The sequence below is a fragment of the Triturus cristatus genome, chromosome 4_1 (assembly GCF_964204655.1).
Source record: "Triturus cristatus chromosome 4_1, aTriCri1.1, whole genome shotgun sequence".
Lineage (NCBI taxonomy): Eukaryota > Metazoa > Chordata > Amphibia > Caudata > Salamandridae > Triturus > Triturus cristatus.
The window spans coordinates 888,744,012-888,765,129 of NC_140585.1; the positions used below are offsets into that span (position 1 = coordinate 888,744,012).

Sequence of the window (21,118 nt, forward strand, 5' to 3'; positions counted from 1 at the left end):
TACCATCGAGCTTATAGTGCGGAATGAGATGAGGCTGTGACTGAGTCAGGCCTAGACATATTCTGAGTCTGTATCTTCAAAATTTTCCAAATGGAAACTGAAATCACGGAGAACAGTAAAATCACCAGACTCAGCCTTGGTTTCCAATAACTGACAAACTTAGTTAGGAAATTAGACATTAGTCTAGGCGATCTGTGAGAAACTGCGCGATATGTGATTTCGGGAGACCTTGGCTAGTCCACTGCTTTTCTTACCAGAGCGGTCAAGTCTATGCATGGATTAGCCATCAGGGATGGCCAAAACTAGGTCTCGGCCTGAGGTCTCATCGGCCCAGGTTTCCGTGACAAAGGCCAAATCTAGGTCTTAGTTTTGAAGGAATTCGAAGAATTCAAACTTATTTTTAATGACTGATCTTGCATTGATTAATGTGCTATGAAATAGTTGCCATTTAGTCGAAGCTATAGATAACATTTGTTCCTCCCTAGCGACTGAGTTAACTTCAGAATTAAGGAATGTAATAGAACAATTAGGGCAAGATTGCGGGTCAATCGTCAATGAGGGATCAAATAAAGAGCAGCAAAGCTTCTTACGATGGGGACGCATAGTAAGCAGATCAATCCTTGAATACTGAAAAAGCAGTTCATGGTCTGGAATCCGACCGGCATAGTGGCTGGCATTGAGGGCAGCCTGAGCACAGACGGGCTTGCCTTAGGGGCACCTTCTGCACGTTCACTGTGCAGACACAATGTTTGATTGTTTTTCAAGTACAAAATCTGGGGTGGGTAGAGGGGGACCTGTCCAAGCACTCCTCGGTGCAAAACTGTGCGGGGAAATCAAAGAGAAAATGGGGTCCAGCAACCCCTTTTGAGCAAGAGCAAGCTCCCTTGACCTGCACAAATACTAGTAAAGCAATACAAACGAATGAAGAAGGGAGAACGTTGCTAAAAACCCATTAAAACAGTTTAAAAGTATCAGGAGCCTTACAAATGGCGTCAGATTCCGGCGTGTTGGGAGCCAGGCAGCTCTCTGAAAATAAACACTAGTGCATACATGGAAAAGAAGGTGGTGGAAGGTCAAACCTTCAGTTGTTGTCCATTAGCCACCACTGCAGACCTTTTGCAGTCTCCTCTGAAATCTGAACATGGTCAGAGAGGAACCCTTGATGTTGGGCCGACTGGGACTTCAGATCCCACTGCAGAGCCAGCATATGTACCTGGCATGCTTGACCAGTAGGATGTCGGAGGTCATCAGTTCCAGCACCTTCAGAATCGACCTCACCGAAATCCAGGATTGAGGCAGAAAGATCAGGATCATAGCCTGAATGGCCTGGAATCTCCTTCCTTGGGAAAGGCACACAACCTAACCCCGTCCAGAATGGCTCTGATGAAGGGGATCATCTGAGAAGGAGCCACGTGTGACTTTGGCACGTTTATAGTGAACCCCAAAGATGACTGGAAAATTCGCCATGTCTAGAGGTGGTGACTACCTGCCTGGGGTGAGCCCACCCTCAGTCAGTCGTCACCACCAATCCTGAAAGGTTTGGTACCTCCTCCGCCATCACTTTCATGAACACCGGAGGGGCGCTGACAAGTCCAAAGGGGAGCAAAGCTAACTGGAAATGTTCCTCTGGCCTACGAACAACAGGTAGCGCTGATAGACCGACAGGACGGGAATCTGGAAATAGGTGTCCTGCAGTTCCAGCACCACCATATAGTCTCCAGGGTAGAGGGCAGATAAATCCTGGGCCAGGGTGAGCATTCTGAATTTCTCTTTTGAAGGAATAGATAGAGAAAGCTCAGATTTAAAATGGATGAAGACCTGAAAGTAGCGGGAATAGCAACCACCCTGTACTTCTAGTGCTGGCACCCTCTCTATAGCCCCTTTGACTAAAAGGGCTAGCACTTCCTACCACAAAATGGAGAGACGGTCCTCTGTCAGTCGCTGGGTAGACGCCGGAATGTGCAGCGGGGACGAAAGGAAGGTAAAGGCGTAACTGTTGTGGACAATTTGAAAGAACCACCTACCTCATGTGATCACTTAGCAACCTGGACAGAATGAGTGGATTCTGACAATTACTGGGTGGCTGTGAGCCTACGAGGGTACACTAAAGAGGGTTGGCAGGTGGGGCTGCAGGGGAGGACTGGACCGTATGCTTAAATTGACAACAGGGGCGGTGAGCAACACGGCCTCTAGTGTGAAGTTACTGGGTTCCCTGTTGGGGTGGGATAAGCGGACGGTAAGGAATGCTTCTTACGAAGCCATGAAAAGGCTGGGGGAATTGGTGCTGGTGAGGATTGGTAGAGTGGCAGAGAGAGCGAGTGAATGCCCCACTCTCCATGAAACGCTAAAGGGCAGAGTCTGCCTTGTCCCCAAACAAGCAAGTCCCATCAAATGGCATGTCCATCAGCGAGGACTGGACACTGCCTGAAAATTCAGTGGATCAGAGCCATGCATGATGGCGAATGGAGACACTAGTGTCTATGATCCCTGATGTTCACAGGAGGAGCGGTACAATGATTAGCCCAAGCCCCTAGGAGGGTCTCCGTCAATGCCCCAATGAATGGCAGAAGAGACTCAGGAGCAGTCTATCCTGGTTGCAAGACTTCGGTCAGTGCATTAGTTTTCCCCTCCATGGTGGGTCCAGCACCTCTGCTACCCCACGCATAAACAAAGACATAGGAGGCAGATTCTTCTGTGACTGGTCCTGGAGGAGAGAAAAGGGCTGCTTACAGGAAAGGATTCAGCCCACTAACGACTTGCAAGCCCTTCTACCAATTTTTGTCTGTATAGGGATGAGTGAAATGATCGTTCTGATAACCCTCATTACCTGAATCCGTTCCAAATAGGGAGTGGAGATAATCTTGTTTGCCTGAGGTAAAGCCAATGCTGAGACCTCAGTCTGATTCGGTTGCAATGTTGTTTGAAATCAGACCAGCGTTAAAAAGGAAGATGGGAGTCACCAATTCAGGTGGCAATGTCAGCATCAGCATTGACGTCCCCTGACCTGGCGTGGTGGTGGGTGCTCGGTGCATCGTTACTTGAAGAAAGTGCAGAAGTGGCTGAGAAAGTCCTGCTAGCACCAAGGATGAACCTGCCAGTGGTAATCCACGCGGAGTGCCTCTCGGTTCCATAGAGCCTGAAGGCATGGCAGAGGGAGTCAGAAGAGATCTGAAGAGCCGGAGCACAGCTGCGTTGAACTCTTGGATCTGGTGCGGTGCTGCCGATGGCCCTGGAAATTCAAGTTGTGCTGAACCAGCTGCGGAATAGTCTCCAAAGAGGGCCCACTTCAGGAGTGGGACCGGTACCATTGGCACCACCCACATGCTTCATCAGGTGAGTGGAAAGGCAGGAAGCAGTGGAACTCTGTTTCAACCTCTTATGCTTCTTGTGCTTACCTGAATATTTGGAGCACGACAAAGACCCACCTCCAGAGCGGCTCCAGGAAAGGGATCAGGATTGAACCTTGGACTTGAAACAGGATTTGGAGCAGTCCCAACGCTGCATCTTCTTGTGCTTGGTAACGCAAAGTTTTGCCTTGCGTTCCCGGATGGCCTTTAGGGTTATCGACCCAGTCTTCACAGGTCTTGATGTCGTGACTCGACCCCAGACACCATAGGCACACCTGGTGGACATCCGTCACAGACATCTGTTTGCAACAGTCCCTAAAGGGCTTAAAACCTGTCATTTTAGGAGATGACATCCCTGCAATCTGAGAAAAGTGGTCCAAAATCGTAGGTAAAAGTGTCTGAGAGAGGAGAGTAAACTCCGGATCAGCGTCTGGTGGTGCCTATTTAGGCCTCACAAAAAATTTCTAGAGTGGAACGGTGTCAGTGCAGAGCAGCAGGGCGCCGCCTTTTGGTGCGCACAGGTACTATGAAAAAGTTTCTGGATCCAGTCAGACACCTGCGGAATATTCAAAAGGTGAGTAATCTGTGGCTAGAAGTCTCTATCAGAAGCAAATGTCTGTTATACTCTGTGTTAAAGGCATGTGCCTTTAACTATTGTTATGTCATAAAATGCTTCCCTTTGGTCTGTTTCCGGAGCTTCATAGAATGCTACTGTTACAAAATATCAGATAACTGCACTAAATCCGCTGCTTGGAAAATAAATCTAAATATAGAAGTCTGTGAGTGCGAATGTTATTTTGCAAGATTGCGGACTAAGGCGGGAGCTGACAACGGAACTGACACATTACCTTTTAACCAAACTAAACAGTAGCACGAGATTTTCTCCTTTGTTGTACTGCTGCGCCACCTTCTGGCATACATTATAATTGCACGTCTGGTTCTGTGATGTGCATGCGGTTCTCGAATACATGGCCAAGAAGTACGGAAGTAAATGATAGCTACCCGTCTCATCTGTGATGTGCACAAGAATGGAGAGTGATACTGTTCCTGTACGTGTGTGATGTGCACACAAACAAGCTAAAGCATAATTCTGTGTTCTGCACGTCAGTGGTTTGCACGTCAGTGGTTTGCACAAAATGTGATGCAGTTTTTGTCTATAACAAACACTAGTTGACTAATTCAGTAGTAGACCGTAATTTGGTCGGGTTATATGTTACTATATTGATACAATCAGGCTTTTCTTTAGGGAACAACATTTGTGATGTATTTTTTTTTTTAATAAACTTTGTCTAATGGTATTTAAACATGCATTTCAATCCTTCACCGAAGTTTTTACAAACAAAGGGTGATCCTCCACTACGTTGGAAAAAGTGGAAAAAGACTCACTTCATTTAAGCCCCAAACCAGGAAAATGCACTATTAGGTAGAGAATCTTCTGTAAAGGCATCTTACTCAGATAGTTAATCTGTATAAGAATCAGAATCCAGCGGAGTCCGAGGAGGAGTAACCAGTTGGGGTGCAAAGGGTCAGGGTCTTGTGACTGAACAAGAAAGGGCTAAGTGGGCAGGTTAAGAGTGTAAACTGAACTGTTATACGACTGTACCAGGAGTATTCACTTATGCAACCTCTTGAAATGTTAAGCTGCTGGTGACATTTGTTTATTAAGGAGGGGAAATGTGTTTGCAACAGAGCTTCGCAGGGACGCGTTTTGCCTGTGCTGCTAGAATAGGTTATTGGGATCATGGCCAATATAGTTTGGGCTCCAACGGGCCTAGGCCCCTATGCTGTCCAAAAGATACCCTTCTCTAATCCCCATAGATACAGGACAGCCATGAGCCTCGAGGAAGGAAGACTTAAAAGTATGTACGAAAACAGCTGTATACCGGGGTGCGTCGGAATAAGCAATACTGCATTGCATTAAACAAAGGACGATGAGGCATCATATGACAATTATTGCTCTTGTCCTTGAGGTCACTTTCAATCACCATCCTATAGGAGTCAAGAAATTTGACTCCGGAAAAACCTGTGCATCTTACGGTTCAGCTCATCCAATATGTAATGCATAGCAAATCCAATCTCCAGAACAGCTGAGGGAAGGAGGGAGGGGCTTGAAAAATAACTCAAAGTGAAGACACCAAAGCGACATTCCAGTTTCTGAAGCACTTTATTTCTTGAGGTTACAGACAGATTCCTTATTGCTGATCTAATACAATCACGCATACGTTAATACTTAGACATTTGTTTGAAAATGGTATATATTCAAAAGTTTATTTCTGTACTGTTGAAATGTGCTGATAAATAAACAATTCTATTATTTTACTATTGATAACGTTCAGAACTGAATTATTTTGCTTAAACAATTTGCTGGTGTTGCCTAGCTCCATTTAATATTATTTCTCTTAAGTTACTTTTCTGTATTATTTTAAAACAATTACAATGAGTAAATCTCAGATGATCATACAAGGAGGTGAGATTCCAGACAGATCAGGAAAAAAAGCCAAGCAGCAAAAGCTTTACTGGTAATGCGTAGCAATAGGGGTAAAGCTAAAAGGCGAGATGTATAGAAATAAAAAATTCAAGTAAAAAAAATAATCACATTTGTTTCCAACTACCTTAGCTAAAATACACAAGACTGAAATTAGCACAAACTGATGCGCTGGTGGGTGGACCACATACTGTTGACTTAGAGAGAAGCGCTTCCCTCTACAAACTGTGTTGTATTCGCAGCCTGAGATTTTACTTGAATATTATGTAGTGTTCCAGCTGAGACCTTCATTGAACATATTGCAGAGATTCAGACACCAGACATTTTCTTTCTCTAGAACCTGGAATAAAATGACAGTCTGGACCAGAGTCCTGCAGCAAGAGATGGTACATGGGGAGCGGGGAATGCCAGCTTGGACAATAAAACAGAAAATGCAAAGACCATGGCGCCAGTGCCAGTCCATCAAAGGATGCAATACTTGCAGAAGAAAACAGCTACAAGATTAGGAAATGTGTTCAGCTGCCTAGTAGAACCAACAAAGTGCTGTGCAGTTTTTAGTGTTAAATAGTCTATGTAGTGTCAAGTTCAAGGGGAACCACACCATAAATAATACAATACTTTTGGATCCTGTCTTGGCAAACGGTATGCTGAGACTACAGGGTGAGGGTCAAGTTAGGGTGAGGCAAATACCAGAAGAAAGGGACTGGTCTGAATCCAAAGAGCAAGACTAGGTGAAGAGACTGGTGAGCTATCATTACTGTAAACGTTAATATTGCAAAGTCATGGCATGCTGAGCAAAGTCAATTTTCTTGTACCAAACCAGATCCGAACCATATTCTTCTGCGAATTCCGAGGCTCGCTCCCACAGATCTAAATTCAAAATATTTGCTGTCATACATATTACAAAGTCCGAGAAAAAACTTCAATGGGCTGTTGAGGATGCTATGAGGACAACTGAATAACTTATTGTTATAAAAGACTTTAGTCCATACTTTCAAGTCATGAAATCACATAGGTGCAGAACTGTTTTGTGTGAAAAAAAAAAGGAAGTTTTGGAGTTCTAGGTTCTATTCTTTTCAAGTCTGAATTTCATTCATACTTTGCGTATCGTCAGAATGGGCAATGTTCATGCTCCGAAGTCCCAGCTTAGAACCGACTGCTCAGGTCAAGGTTTGTGTGCTGCTCAACAAAAGACTAGAGGGCTTTCCATGTCTGATCATAATTATCTAAGTATACAGCCTAAGTTGCAGTCTGTTAAGCTGAACACATTTTGCCAGGAGTACACAACCCACAATCTGACCAGACCATTGCTTACGCCACGCAGAAATGAAACAAATATCTATATAGTTTACACAAAGCAACTTAGTACTGCCTGGCACAACATAAATAATCACTTTATATATCAAACCACATTGTGGGTTTCCTGTCTTTTCTGCACTTTAAACCCAAGCCAAGCTGGGGGATTATGCCACTTTGGTGCCCCCACCACTAGTCTGGAGGGATTTGGTTTTCATTTAAAGTGAGGGTAGTGTTGTTACAATATGTCGCACAAACGTCACGATATATCAAAAACACATTTGTGTATCTAGTACTAAGAAGGACATATTTCCTGTAGTGTCTTCTATAGCATTAAAAGGGCAACCCTCCTTGCTTCATGTTTTTAGAACATCCAACCGCTGTGACCTACCGAAGCAGAGGTTGCATTATTATAAAAATATAAAAACAATATGAAAGCTAAAAATAATAATAAAACAAAGACTGGTCAAATGCTTCGCCATGGCTCAAAACAGACCTCGGACCCCAAGATCCTACTCTACCTCCCAAATCCTCTCATTTTCTTCCAGCCTACCAAGATGGAGAGCACATGTAGACAGAGCGGGTGGAATGGTTCTTGGGTTCATGTGAAATAAGGGGGCTGCAGGACCCCAACATGAAAGAAAAAGAAGTGTCTGTCAGGACAAATGTTTTTCCAATAACAGTAAAGACTTCCTAGACTCAGCCGCATGAAAGAGAAAAAGAAATCGAGAAAGTCTGAGGCACATGGAAAGGGTTTGCAAAGAGAGGAAGGCTTGGGCTATTGGAGGCTGTTTTCAGATCTGCTGCTCCAACAAGTAGAGGCCGGTCGTTAGAAGTTGGTCATAATGGAAAAAGCTGTTCTTGTGCAGAAGTTTTAGTGAACATCAACTGGACTTGGATGAAGGAGCCAAACGCTTTCAAAGATGAGACTCTGGCGCATTGAGTTGAGGACTCGTACCAAAATTGAAGTTCTGAAAATGTGACATATGGGCTGTTCCTGAGATTCACCTGCCTACTCCCTGAGCAAAACACCCATCTTAAGAACCTACTGCAAAGAATGCTTACCGGATCCGACCCTTAATAGATTCTAAGTTGAGACCCCTCACTCAGTAGCACAGCGATTGATGTTTCAAGAATATCTGTCTTCCTGCTCTAGGTATCCAAGTTATGTTCAGACAGGAGAAGAAAACGTCTACAAACTATTCCTATCAGAAATTCACATTTTTGTTAAATTGTTCCCACTGTTGCCTAAATTAAGGTAAGGGATCGGCTTCTGATCTGAAAGCAGAAAAGATGTGCTGCAGTTACTTGTTTATAAATGTAAATGAATCAAAGGAAGATTTAGGATTCATTTTTCTTTGCAATACTTCAATCGCCAGCCTTCATCAGCAAACACGTTTGTGCTAATTTCATTGTTTATGTAATGGTCAAGATATCTAACACTGGGTTCCTCTCGCTTTTGCAGACTAAAACAATGGGGAAAACAATATTTTGAAGTTTCTTTAAGAAACACTATTTTGGATTTGAAAAATACGAGTTACATCTTTCGCTGAATTAAGCGGCATGAATACAAAATGATGAAAACAGGAACACCTGCGAGCCAAGAGGCCCCTCCCCCTCGAATAACGGATGGCTTGAAGCGGACAGATACTTGCAATACATTTGACCAGAGAATAGAGGCTGCCCCGCCACGGAACAGCCACACACACAGGGGTTGGTTTCCCAGTCATATGGCAGTCAACCCCATGGGCAGAGGAGGCATGTACAGTATTCTAGACAGGTTTTTGTTTTAATAAATAAATAATCTAACACACTGTTTACTAAGCGAGCGAGTCCGGCAGCTGTAGAGGGGGGAAGCGCCTACTGTGTCACCCTGAAATACAGTAGCTGTGAAAGGTGGGCAGTCTTCAACCTTTTACCTTTCCTCCTTACAGATGCGAAATCTCAATACCTAAAAAGAAAGAAACAAGAAACAAGTCTTACAAAGGTAGCTGCATAACAGATTTTTTAGCACTGTACCCCTTCAACATAGTTCCGCCTCCTGTGAAACCTGCCTCACATTAAAAAAAAAACATCTACTCACTGTAGGACGGAGGTGATAATAGGACTCCCGAAGGAGAAAAGTGGCCACAGCAGTTCCCTGCTCCGTTCTTCAAACTGTATTCATTTTACATAATTTTATTAAAAAGTAACATTAGAATAAGAGCTATTATTCGGTCAGTTTTCTTCCTATATCAACACCAAGCAAATATGAACTCCAAAGAACCTTACAAAAAGTGAAGGAAATATTACAGTGGCCCTCCAGTGTACGCGAGGAGTACCAGCAGACGCCAGCTTGTAACCCACAGTGCAATAACAGAACTAACTGCAAAACATTAAAGGGTGCTTGGATTCTGGCAACTGGCAGGAGCTACGTGATGAAAAACGGACAACTGCAGCTACGCGCTTTCTGGAAGATCTTATACCGCAGATTACTCACCTTTAAATCACCCCAGGTGCCAGATTAGATCTAGAAGCTTTTCCCAGAAAAAGATCCCACACACAGGTAGGTAGCACCATCAGTCTCAGTGGTAGCCTCATTCAGTCTCCAGAAGTGACGGCGAGGAGCTATATTTAAGTTTCATCCCTGCACGCCAACATCAGTTTATAACTAAGTATTCTGCACCCTTAGAAGCAGAACGTCAGTGACAGATTCAGAAACTTGACAGTGCGCACAATCTAACTTTATGAATACTTACAATACATAGAACAGGAGGAGTACAGCTCGGTGAGGATCTGGCAGTTAGAATATCCACCAGAAAGAGTGTTAGCGAAGGCAAGTACCTTGTTCTGATGGGTACTTCTAACTGCAGATTCCTCCTCTTTTGACTCAATACCAAAGCAGTACCTCCCAAAAGGTGGAGAGCTTGAGAAGCAGACTTTACACCAGGAAATTCTGCAGGAACTAGCAGCCAAAATGGCCGTCTCTGAGGACCACAAAGAAAAGGCTCTAACGCCCGGGGAAGGAGTAGAGGGACACCCTTGTTGCCGCCTGGCAAATATCTAGCACCAGAACTACCCTAACCAAGGTCATAGGGGCTTGCCTTAGCTCTGGCAGAATGAGCACGAAGGCTCACACGAGGCTCCTCTTTGGACAAGACATACCACATTTTTAGGCAAAAGTAATCTGGATAAGAGGTTTCTCAACTGCCCCTTGCTTCTTAGCATCAGAGAACCCACAAAAAGCTGCTCATTTACTCGGTGCTCCTTAGTTGGATTGATGAAAAATATAAGGGAGCTCTTGAGATCCAACCATTGAAGACTCTCCTCAGAGGGATGTGGCTGACAGAAAATATCAGGGGACATGATGGACTACCCACACACAAAGAAGACACCACTTTCTGAAGAAATGAACAAGTTACTTACCTTCATTAACACTTTTGATGGTAGATACTATATCCAAACACACATTTCTCACCTTTAAAATTTCCGCCTGGTGCCAGACTTGATCTGAAAAAACTCAAAAGCAGTGCTCTGAGCGCCGATAGGTGGCACCTTGAGATTCTGTGTCTTCGCCATTCCACTCCAGGAGTGACTAGCTTAGCTGCATATGCGCACCACCTATGCACACTGACGCCAGTTTTTTCAGTAACTCTTGTGCACACTGGAACGCAGTCAATCAGCAAATTGAACGAGCCATTGCGTCAATTGCTAGATTAGGATCTTTTTAGATGGAAGATACCATACCTCAGAACAGGGAGGTGGGAGGATGGTGAGAAATCCGTGGTTAGATTGAGTATCCAGCAGAAAGAGTGTTATAGAAGGTTAAATACTTTGTTTTAATGATGGATACTGAAAATTCCTCACCTTTAGAAGTTATACCAAAGCAGTACCTCCCAAGTTGTTAGGTTTGTGGAATGTCTCAAACTAAAAAAGTGCTTTAGGACTGAGCAGGCAAAATGCCAATCTCGACGTACTTGACTGTAGAGGCAGTAGTGCTTCATGAACACGTGCACTGATGCCCACAGAGCTACCTGACAAATATCCATGACAGGTACTCTGCATGCATTTCATAGGAGCAGCCTTGGCCGTGGTAGAGTGGGCCCTTATGCCTTCAGGAGCCTGCTTCTTAGCCAGGGTGAAGCAGATCTCAATGCCGAGGACTATCCATCGAGAGATAGTCGGGTTCTGCACCACCTTACCCTCCCCCCACCTGCTCCCCCCCCCGCCCCCCCACCTGAGAACCCGTAAAAAGAGCAGATTGTCCACCTAATGTTCTCTGGTATGATTAGTGTAAAAACTGGGTGTCTTGGAGGTCCAAACGATGGAGTCCCTCTTCCACTTCATGGGAAGAAATGTCTGTGGTGGCAGGCAACCTGTAGGTGGACTTGAGGGGCGAGATTAAGATTTAGCCTAAGTACCCAGCAGCGTGCCAGTGAGGGCTTCATTAAAGGGCAAAAGGCGTTGGGTCAGTGCCTGGCCAGACTGTATGACCTCTGTCAACACATTTGTGTTTACCTACACAGAGGGAGGTGAAGGTCAAGGACCCCAGCAGCCCTTCAGAAGGCCCCCTCCGAGCTCTGTTTTAAGCGGATGATGAAGACCTGGCTTTTCACCCAACCGCGTTAGGCGCTATTACTCTAGTCCTCGTGGTCAAACCTGTTCTTTTAGCGCCGGGACACCTCCTTGTGAGGTAGCTGATCGCGCTCTATAAAATGCCGTATTATTATTATTATTACTGTGGCAAATGAAGTGTTTTCCTAAATTGGTGGGCTCGAGGGGATTGGATTGGATTGGGGGGGGCACTCTGGCAGGGGGCGGTAACCAATACAGTACTGGAAGGGGTGTTTAGCCCACTGGCATCCTGGGGCTCCATATACCAGCTATTAACATAGGATGGGGAAAATTTTCCCCAACTCCACCACTGTCGTCTCCATAAGGCTGGCTTTGGTCAGAGTCTGAGCTAAAAAGCTGGTGAACGGTCTGTGCATGATTGTGCGTCAGAAGGACTGAGTCGGAGTCAGATGGTGGTATATCAGATCTTGATGCATCTGCTGTAGAGATCGAGACGTGTATCAGACAGCACAACAGGTGGCCAGTCTTCCTACACCCAGACGGTGGCGACGATAAACCCGCTGTCAGCAACTCAAATGAGACTCCCTATTGGGCCAAAAGGTACGCCTGAGGGAGCTGGAAGCGTGCCAAGATGAGCAGCATGGCTTCATAAAAGGCCCCTCTCTACCTGCTGCGTCTCCTACGGAGCTTTCAGTATTGTTGATTGATCTGGCCAGCCGGGGACAGCAAGCCCAAGGATCGAGCTGTAGCATGATTATTTTTTAAAGAACTACAAAGCTGAATGCGCTCCAAACAGCCTCAAAATATCAAAAGGCATTGCCAATGAGGATGCCTGCACGTCCCTGGATATATCCGTGGAACACATCCAAGCATGACAATAAGTCACCGCTGAAGTGTCCACTGCATGGCATTCAGTCTGTGGTGTTCAGCCCAGCTCGCAAAATGTATTCACCCGCATCTTACCCGCTGTTGAAGGCTTGTGCAAAGAATTTCAAGCCACAGGAAGGATGGACAAGACCTTGCTCGCCACATCCAGAAGCATGACCGTATCTGCTCAACAGGCAGCCCACAGATCGCAGTCTCAAACTGGCAGTGAAGAACATCCTCTTTCCAAGTGGATTAATGAACTTCGATTCTATATCAGGAGAGGCAGCAGGGAATGTCTTTGGGTTTACTTTGCTGGCTGAAGTCTTCACTACAAGACTTTCAGGTGTTAGGAGTGGTGTCAAAAAGGCTTGGTTAGCGAGAGCAAGCCTATGGAGTGTGAGGAGGAGGTGTCTTACTGGTGGTTCCGAGAAAGTCTTCAACCATTTCTCAACCAGAGTGTCTATAGGGGCCTCGTCGAAAGGTAGCAAACACTCTAAAATATTAGGGCCAGGTAGCAAAATCCCAGTAAGCAGTTTATACTAAGTTTCCAGACTGGGCAACGACAGCTACAGCACCTCTGATGGCATAAGTACCACTACAATAAAGGAGGTGCCTTCCTTGGTTGGGGGTGCAATGGAGAGATCTATTCAGCCTCTGGTGAAGTATCAAGACCAGTAGAGTTTAAGGTCTAAATACAGTTCATCTACAGTACAGTGCGGAGGTAATACATTGCCCCCCCTCCTTATCATGTGGCACATTCTCCAATTCCTGAATGGCTTCTGTGTTGTAGCCAAATAAAGCCTCAAATAGTCAAAGATATTGGCACAGAGGTACTGCCAGAAAATACTCTGACATCACTGGTTTTGCGTTATAGTCTCGTAATTTGACACTGGTTGAGATCTAGCTTCACTTAGCTGTGGACGCACATTGGTGTCTGGGTGGAATCTGGAACTGGCACCTCAGATCTTGTGCCAGACAAGCCAGAACAAACAATGAAGGTCCTGCAAGCACAGTGCTGATTTCTTTCTGGTGCGGAGGCAACATGGGGAGGACTCGCCTGGTCTTCTTGGGTTTGAGCTGAGATTTGTCCGAGGACTTCATCTTAAGACTTGCGCAAGGACAGAGATCTGGACCCGAACCGGGACACTGAGGAGGAACACCTTCACTTCTTGTGCTCACCCATGTACAACATCGCCTCCCACTCCCTTCAGAGGCATCAGGGAGCATCAGTCACATGACTATGACTCATGCTTGTGTATATGAGACACCAAAGACAGATGTCATGCAGGTCTGAGGCAGAGCATTTTCATGCAGGTGCAGCACAGTTTGAAGCTTGTAGTCTTCAGGGCAGTCTTCCTGCACACACTGCCCCCTATTTATTTTTAATTTTTTTAGAGTTAATGAAGAAAAGACAAAAAGGTCAGTAATGGAACTCCGGAAGCACATCAAAGGCCTGGAAAAAAGGCACCGACATCAGCAGGCAGGGATGGCAGGTATATCTGCCTCCAGGCAGTCTGTTTCTGAAGCAGGATCAGGCTGCTGCGGAGTCGGATGGTACCACCTACCAGCACATGGGAGCAATTACTGGAAATACGTTTTGAGATCCAGGCTGGCACCTGGGATAATTCAATGGTTGAGTAATCTCTGGTTACAATGATCAAACAGAAATCAGGACTTCCCTTGCTCCTTACTGAGGTTTGTTTAGAGCTTCCTTAGAAGTGCCTAGAGATCGTTTTGACCACAGCTGCTGTCATGTAAGCCCCTCACTCAGAACAAACTGGCCAAGACACTAATATACAGTAGTTGCATTTGCAGAAACCTTCACACCCATGACGATGCACCAGAATACATTAGCAGATTTGTAGCACGATACGTGAGGGGGGTGACTTGCGGAAATCATGTTCAATAACAGTGTGGCCTAAGTGGGAACCATTTTTGTTATCTTGTCTTAGATCATAGTCCTTAATCATTCAATGGCAAAAACAGGAGTGAAACAGCGCATGCACTTTACTACAATCGATTGATAAGCAATCTTCCTCAGGTCTCAACAGAATCCTCTCAGGGGCTCAGCGTGATAGTACAGCAGCACAGTCACATGCTGGATACATCATTCATGATAAAGCTTCAAATGATCACTGAAAAGACAGGCAAGGGGCCTACAATGACGGACTGTATAGAGCAGTCTTTGAAAAGGGATCTTGAAAGTCCCCTTCTAAGATGACAGGAAGCACACATTGTTCTACTAAGGAGAGGCACTATCAATCAGACTACATTATTAAGATACGTTTACAGAGGAGTGACATAGTGTGCATTGGTTACAGGTATCTAGAGTAAGAGGGTTGTGACGGTGCTGTCACATCTGTGGACAAATCATCCAGTGAGTACATTTTAGGTACTGTTGTATAGAGGAGCAACTTAACGCATGCACTGGTTACAGTCAGCCAACGCAAAACATGCTTTGCTGGTAAATCTAGATCGTATTCATCAGTGACAATCAACTGTTGATGCAATGAAGGCACAAGAGTGAAATAAAAGTACCGTTTGCACCCAGAAGCCTCAGTAGTTTGGGTGAATCAAGTTGTGAAGGCTGGCTTGTAGCTTTGAGTTTTAAAACAAACGAAACAGCTGTAACGCTTTCTCAAAGTGTTAGGCCAAGGGCACAACACCAAAAACATACAATGAAAGCACATCCTCTTGGTTTTATACTTTAACACAAATTTGACCTTGATCTCATTCTTTTTTTTTTTTTTTTTTTTTAAAACATTTTATTAAACAAAAAAAAAAACAAAGATGCACCTTTGAACATTACAGTATAATTCACGGCAGTACTTCTGGTAGCATAGGAGCCTGTCCTGACATTTAGCAAACCACCCTTACAGTCACCACCACCCCCTCCCATCCTAGCCACTCCTCGCCTCCTCCCGCCCGCACCGCCATCTCCCATCACATCACATCCCTCCCCCGGCCGCAAGAATGGCGTAGAAGCAGTTTCAGTCACTGAGCTCGGACTCGGAGTCCGCCACCGGGGGTTCACAGATATTGCCTCTAAACGTGTTCCATTTTCCCCAAATTCGTTGCCAGCGCCTGGGACAGCCTCTATTCTTACACACCACCCTCTCTGCTGTCATGGCACTGTCCATGTCCCGGGCCCATCTCCCGTGCGAGGGGGTTGCCTGCGCCCCCCAGTATTGCGCAATGGACCTCTACGCCAGTGTTAGCCCAATAGTCACCCAGGTTTGAGCATCCTGGTTAAGGTCAGTAGCATCCCACACATTCAACAAACACATCCGGGGTTCCAGTGGGACCTCGCGCCCGGTGACCTGTGAGAGCGTCCCCACTACCTCCCTCCAATATGCAGCTATGTTCGGGCAGTCCCATAGAGTGTGATAGAAGGCGCCCCGCAGTCCACACCCCCGTAGGCACAACGGGCTCTGTGCCCTCCCCATTGATCTCATTCTTGTCAATTCTTAACAGTAGGTGAATGTAACCTCATGAAAAGATAACAAAAATGCCACTTATTATTCAAATATACAAATAAATATACACCAACATTCAGTGGCCTTGTGTGTAAAGTGCACCGTTTCACTCAGTAACCTACAGAACCTCATTTAACAGTAATGACTTAAAATACCTGTTTCCAGCTCGACCCACTTTTCAGCTAGGTTTTCAGTGCTGGGCAGATGGTCACACATTTTCCTTTAGAATGCACTAGTTAAGAGAGGGATTTTTGGTGGACTCAAAGATCCTTGCAGGTCCTACAGATGCAATGCAGGCCAAATTATCACTCCTCACTGGTATGAGGTTCTTGCAGTGACAGTGTTTGGTTTTTGCTAAACCTGTTATGTATTGAAGTCAAACTATATAGTTACAAAGGACATTGTTCCAGTAGTCTTTTGGTTCATTCATTAGTTGTTTTCTAAAACAAAGCTAACCAGCAATGTTCTTACTGGAAAGAATGGGCTTTTTCCTGGATACCTTGTAATACAAGTCAAACATGTACAGTCTTTTCTGAATGGCAGAAACATGAACTATTACACATTTGACCTACTGAGGCCTGCAGATCTCTTGAAGTAGGTTTAGGGTTCTTTGCGATCTCTAGCAGTGCACTGCGATCTGATCTTGGGGCAAATTCGCTGGGACGTACACTCCTGTGTAGACTGCCAACAGTCTTCACCTTTCTCCTTCTGTAAATAACCCCTTGCTGTGGAATGATGACCATCGTATTATTTGGAAATGCCTTTGCAACCGCTCCCAGACCGATGAGCAGCAACAATTCTTGACCACATTCAGAGGTGGTTTTCCTTAAGCAAACAGACCGATCTCTGCTCTAGACATAACAGTTTGGATGGATGACTTCCCACTCACTCACTCTCCTTTGTCACATGTTTAGGCATCAGATAATATGCTTCTACTCAAGTGAGTGCTGGCAGTCAATCTGGGTATAAATTATGGATGTGGCGTTTAAGTCTTGGTCATGATGAGGATGAGAAGGACAGAAGAGAAAAAATACTTCAGCGCCAGAGAGACAGCTCAGAGTGCTGATAGGAAGTCTTCTCATTTGCCTACAATATTGTTCTCACTCTGAATCACGACATGTGCTCTTCATCAGTCGGGTAACAACAATAATCATTGCTAGCTGAATCTGCAGAAGAACGAACGGCATACACTTCAAGAGACTGCAGAGCAAGATCACATGTAGGTGACCATTTACATTTTCCCAATTGCTAGAGGCCAGGATGAAGGTGACTGCTCAATGTCCCTGGTGTCAGGTGGACCTTCCATCTGCAATCTAGTATCAGTATAATGAATGACATGAGCTCCACCAGAAACCTGTATTTCCTACTAGCGGCAGGAATTAAAGTTGTATTGTATACGGACATGACAGACTTGGAATGAGCATAGCCTCCAGGTTCTACCCAGCAGGCTCCACCTGCTGGACGTACACACAGCAACAAAAAAAGGAATATGCTACTTACCAGTATGCATCTGTTCTTGGCATGTAGAGCTGCAGATTTGTACACTTTTGCATAGATCGCCATCTGGTGTTGGGCCCGATGTTTGCAGTTTGTTTTTCTTCTTGGACAGTCTTTGGAAGTCACAAGTTCGGTGACTCCTCCTTCGGTCCGTACTGCGCATGGGCTTCGGCTCCATCCTCAGATTGTTTTTCGCCAGCAGGGAAATGATGGAGCGTAGTGATAACAGTAAGAAACCCATGTGTGTTGTATCTAAATAAGATAGACTGGAACGGATACAGGTAGCCTGGGAGGCGGGCGGGCGTGTACAAATCTGCAGCTCTACATGCCAAGAACAGATGCATACTGGTAAGTAGCATATTCCGTTCGAGGCATATGAGCTGCAGATTGTACACTTTTGCATAGATTATATAGCAGTACCCAGCCCTAGCGGCGACCACCGGTATCCGTTGCAGCGGTTTGAAATAGTGTCTTTAGTACAGCCTGGCCCACACTAGCTTGTTGCTTGGAATGCACATCTACACAGTAATGTTTTGTGAAGGTGTGCGGAGTTGACCATGTGGCTGCCTTGCAGATGTCATCTAAGGGTATGTTCCCTAGAAAAGCCATAGAAGCCCCTATCTTTCTTGTAGAGTGGGCTTTAGGTGGCACAGATAATGTTCTTTTTGCTTTGTGATAGCAAATTTGTATGCACTTAACAATCCACCTAGCTATCCCTGATTTAGAGATGGGGTTACCTTTATGCGGTGGAGAGAAGGAGACAAACAATTGTTTGGTCTTCCTGAAAGGTTGCGTTCTTTGTATGTAGTACAACAAAACCCTTTTAACATCAAGTGTATGTAGAGCCCTTTCCGCAACAGATTGAGGTTGCGAGAAAAAAACCGGTAATTCCACCGATTGATTAAGATGGAAGGGGGAAATGACCTTGGGCAGAAATTTTGGGTTTGTACGAAGTATCACCTTGCTGTGATGTATCTGCAAAAAGGGTTCTTGTATAGTGAACGCTTGTATTTCACTAACCCTTCTAAGGGAAGTGATAGCAATGAGGAAAGCTGTTTTCCAGGTGAGGAACTGTAGCTCACATTTATGCATTGGTTCGAAAGGCGGTCCCATCAGCCTTGTAAGAACTATATTTAGATTCCACACAGGTGAGGGTGGTGCTCTGGTTGGAATTACTCTTTTAAGGCCTTCCATGAAAGCTTTAATAGCAGGCACTCTGAAAAGTGATAAATGCTGTCTGTTTTGCAGGTAAGCAGCAATTGCTGCTAGGTGTAAACGGATGGATGTGTATGCCAGGTTACACCTTTGTAGATGGAGCAGGTAACATATGATGTGCTGTATGGATGCATCTAACGGGTTGATTGTATTGTTACTGCAGTAAACAACAAATCTTTTCCACTTTGCGGCATAGCATGCTCGAGTGGTAGGACGTCTGGCTTCCTTGATAATGTTCATGCAATCAGGAGGAAGGTTAAGGTATCCAAAATCTAAGATTTCAGGAGCCAGATCGCAAGGTTGAGCTGAGCTGGGTCCGGGTGCCCGATTTCTCCATGGTTCTGTGTTAGGAGGCATGGGGACAGGTGCAGTTTTTGATGTGGTACTACCGATAGCTGTAGCAGTGTGGTGTACCACGGCTGCCTGGCCCATGTTGGAGCTACCAGAATGAGTGTGAGGGAGTGCTGCTGTAGCTTCCTTACCACTAACGGAATTAGCGGGAGAGGTGGAAAGGCGTATGCAAATTTGCCTGACCAGTTCATCCATATCGCATTGCCTTTGGACAATGGGTGTGGGTATCTGGCGGCGAAGCTTGGGCATTTTTTGTTTTGGTGGGTGGCGAAGAGGTCCATCTGAGGATGCCCCCACTTGTGGAAGAATGGGCGAAGAACTTGTGGATGCAGTTCCCATTTGTGCATTTGCTGCGTTTGTCTGCTGAGCAGATCTGCCATGGTGTTTTGTATGCCTGGGACGTGCTGTGCCAGGAGAAAGATTTTTTGTGGAATTGTCCATCTCCATATGCTCTGTGCTAAGCGGGAGACCTGGGGAGAGTGTGTCCCCCCCTGTTTTTGAATATAATACATCGCAGTCATATTGTCTGTGCGAATGAGGACTGCTTTGGCTGAAATTTGTTTCTGAAAGGATTTCAGGGCTAGAAAGATCGCCAATAACTCCAGATGGTTGATGTGGAGTACTTTTTGCTGTGGCGTCCATAGACCTTGCACTGTGAGGTGTAGAAGGTGCGCCCCCCAGCCGGAGAGCGATGCGTCCGTCGTTAGAATCACCTGAGGAACCGGGTCCAGGAACGGCCGCCCTTTGGAAAGGTTTGTGGTGTTCCACCACTGCAGAGAGTGATGGGTGCGGCCGTCCACCAACACCAGATCCGTCAGCTGTCCCTGGGCCTGGTTCCACTGTCGTGCTAGGCACTCTTGGAGTGGACGCATGTGGAGTCTTGCATGGGGCACTATGAAGATGCAAGATGCCATCATCCCCATTAGCTTCATAAACACTCGTGCTGGGAGAGAGTGTTGAAGAGTGAAAGTTTGGCGCAAGGCTTATATGCTTGCGATTCTGGCTGAATTGGGATAGGCTATAGCCTTGGAGGTGTCTATAGTGGCCCCGAGATATTGCTTTGTGTGAGATGGTATGAGGTGGGACTTTTGATGGTTCACCGTGAAGCCTAGCCGGTGGAGCAGTTGGATGGTGCTGTTTGTATGTTGCACACATTGGTTGTAGGACGCGGCTTTTATGAGCTAGTCGTCCAAGTAAGGGAAGACGTGAATGTGTTGCCTTCTGAGGTGAGCTGCTACTACTGCTAGGCATTTGGTAAACACCCGTGGTGCGGTTGTGACCCCGAAGGGGAGAACCTTGAATTGGTAATGCTGACCGTCCACCACAAACCTGAGGTATTTCCTGTGAGAAGGGTGTATTGGAATATGAAAGTATGCGTCTTTCAAGTCCAGTGTAGTGAGAAAGTCTCCCTGACACAGGAGAGGGAGAACTTGTTGGAGGGTGACCATATGGAAATGGTCCGAATGTATGTATGCATTTAGAGGCCGGAGGTCTAGAATGGGCCATAGGGTCTCGTCTCTCTTTGGGATTAGAAAATACAGGGAGTAGACCCCTAGATTTTGCTGATTGAGGGGGACCTGCTCTATAGCTTGTTTTTGGAGGAGGGAGATAACCTCCTGTTTGAGCAGTATGGTGTGTTCTTGTGACATTGTACGGTGCCTGGGTGGAATATTGGGTGGGGTAGATGTTAGTTCGAGACAGTAGCCTGACTGAACGATTTGTGTCACCAATTTGTCCGATGCTATGGTCTCCCAGGTCTGAAGAAAATATTGTAGTCTGCCCCCGACTGGAGTAGAATGGTCTGGGGGAAGCGGGGGAAAGTCATTGGGCGGGTGGTGTGGCAGAACGGGTGTTGTTGGTTTTTCCCCTGCCTTTATTATTGTTTCCCCTATAACCACCTCTCTGATAGCCCTTTGAGAAGGTATTCTGAGGAGGTGACTTGTAGGAAGTAGAGGTGTTATCTACAGAGTAACCTCTGCCTGTGCCCCGAAAGGAGGAACGACGAAATGAGCGTCTAGGGGTATGGGATT

The 21,118-nt window shown here is 45.7% G+C and overlaps 1 protein-coding gene across 4 annotated transcripts in view; it reads right to left on the reverse strand.

Annotated features, from left to right (window-relative positions):
* Positions 1-5,492: 5,492 nt before the first annotated feature.
* AHCYL2 (adenosylhomocysteinase like 2) overlaps positions 5,493-21,118 on the reverse strand; it is a 469,222-nt gene continuing 453,596 nt past the window's right edge. For all 4 annotated transcript variants that reach the window (XM_085653637.1, XM_085653638.1, XM_085653639.1 and 1 more), the window contains exon 17: positions 5,493-9,079. In XM_085653637.1, coding sequence (XP_085509763.1) covers positions 9,073-9,079 — 7 coding nt within the window. In that variant the 3' untranslated portion in view covers positions 5,493-9,072. The remainder of the gene's footprint in view (positions 9,080-21,118) is intronic.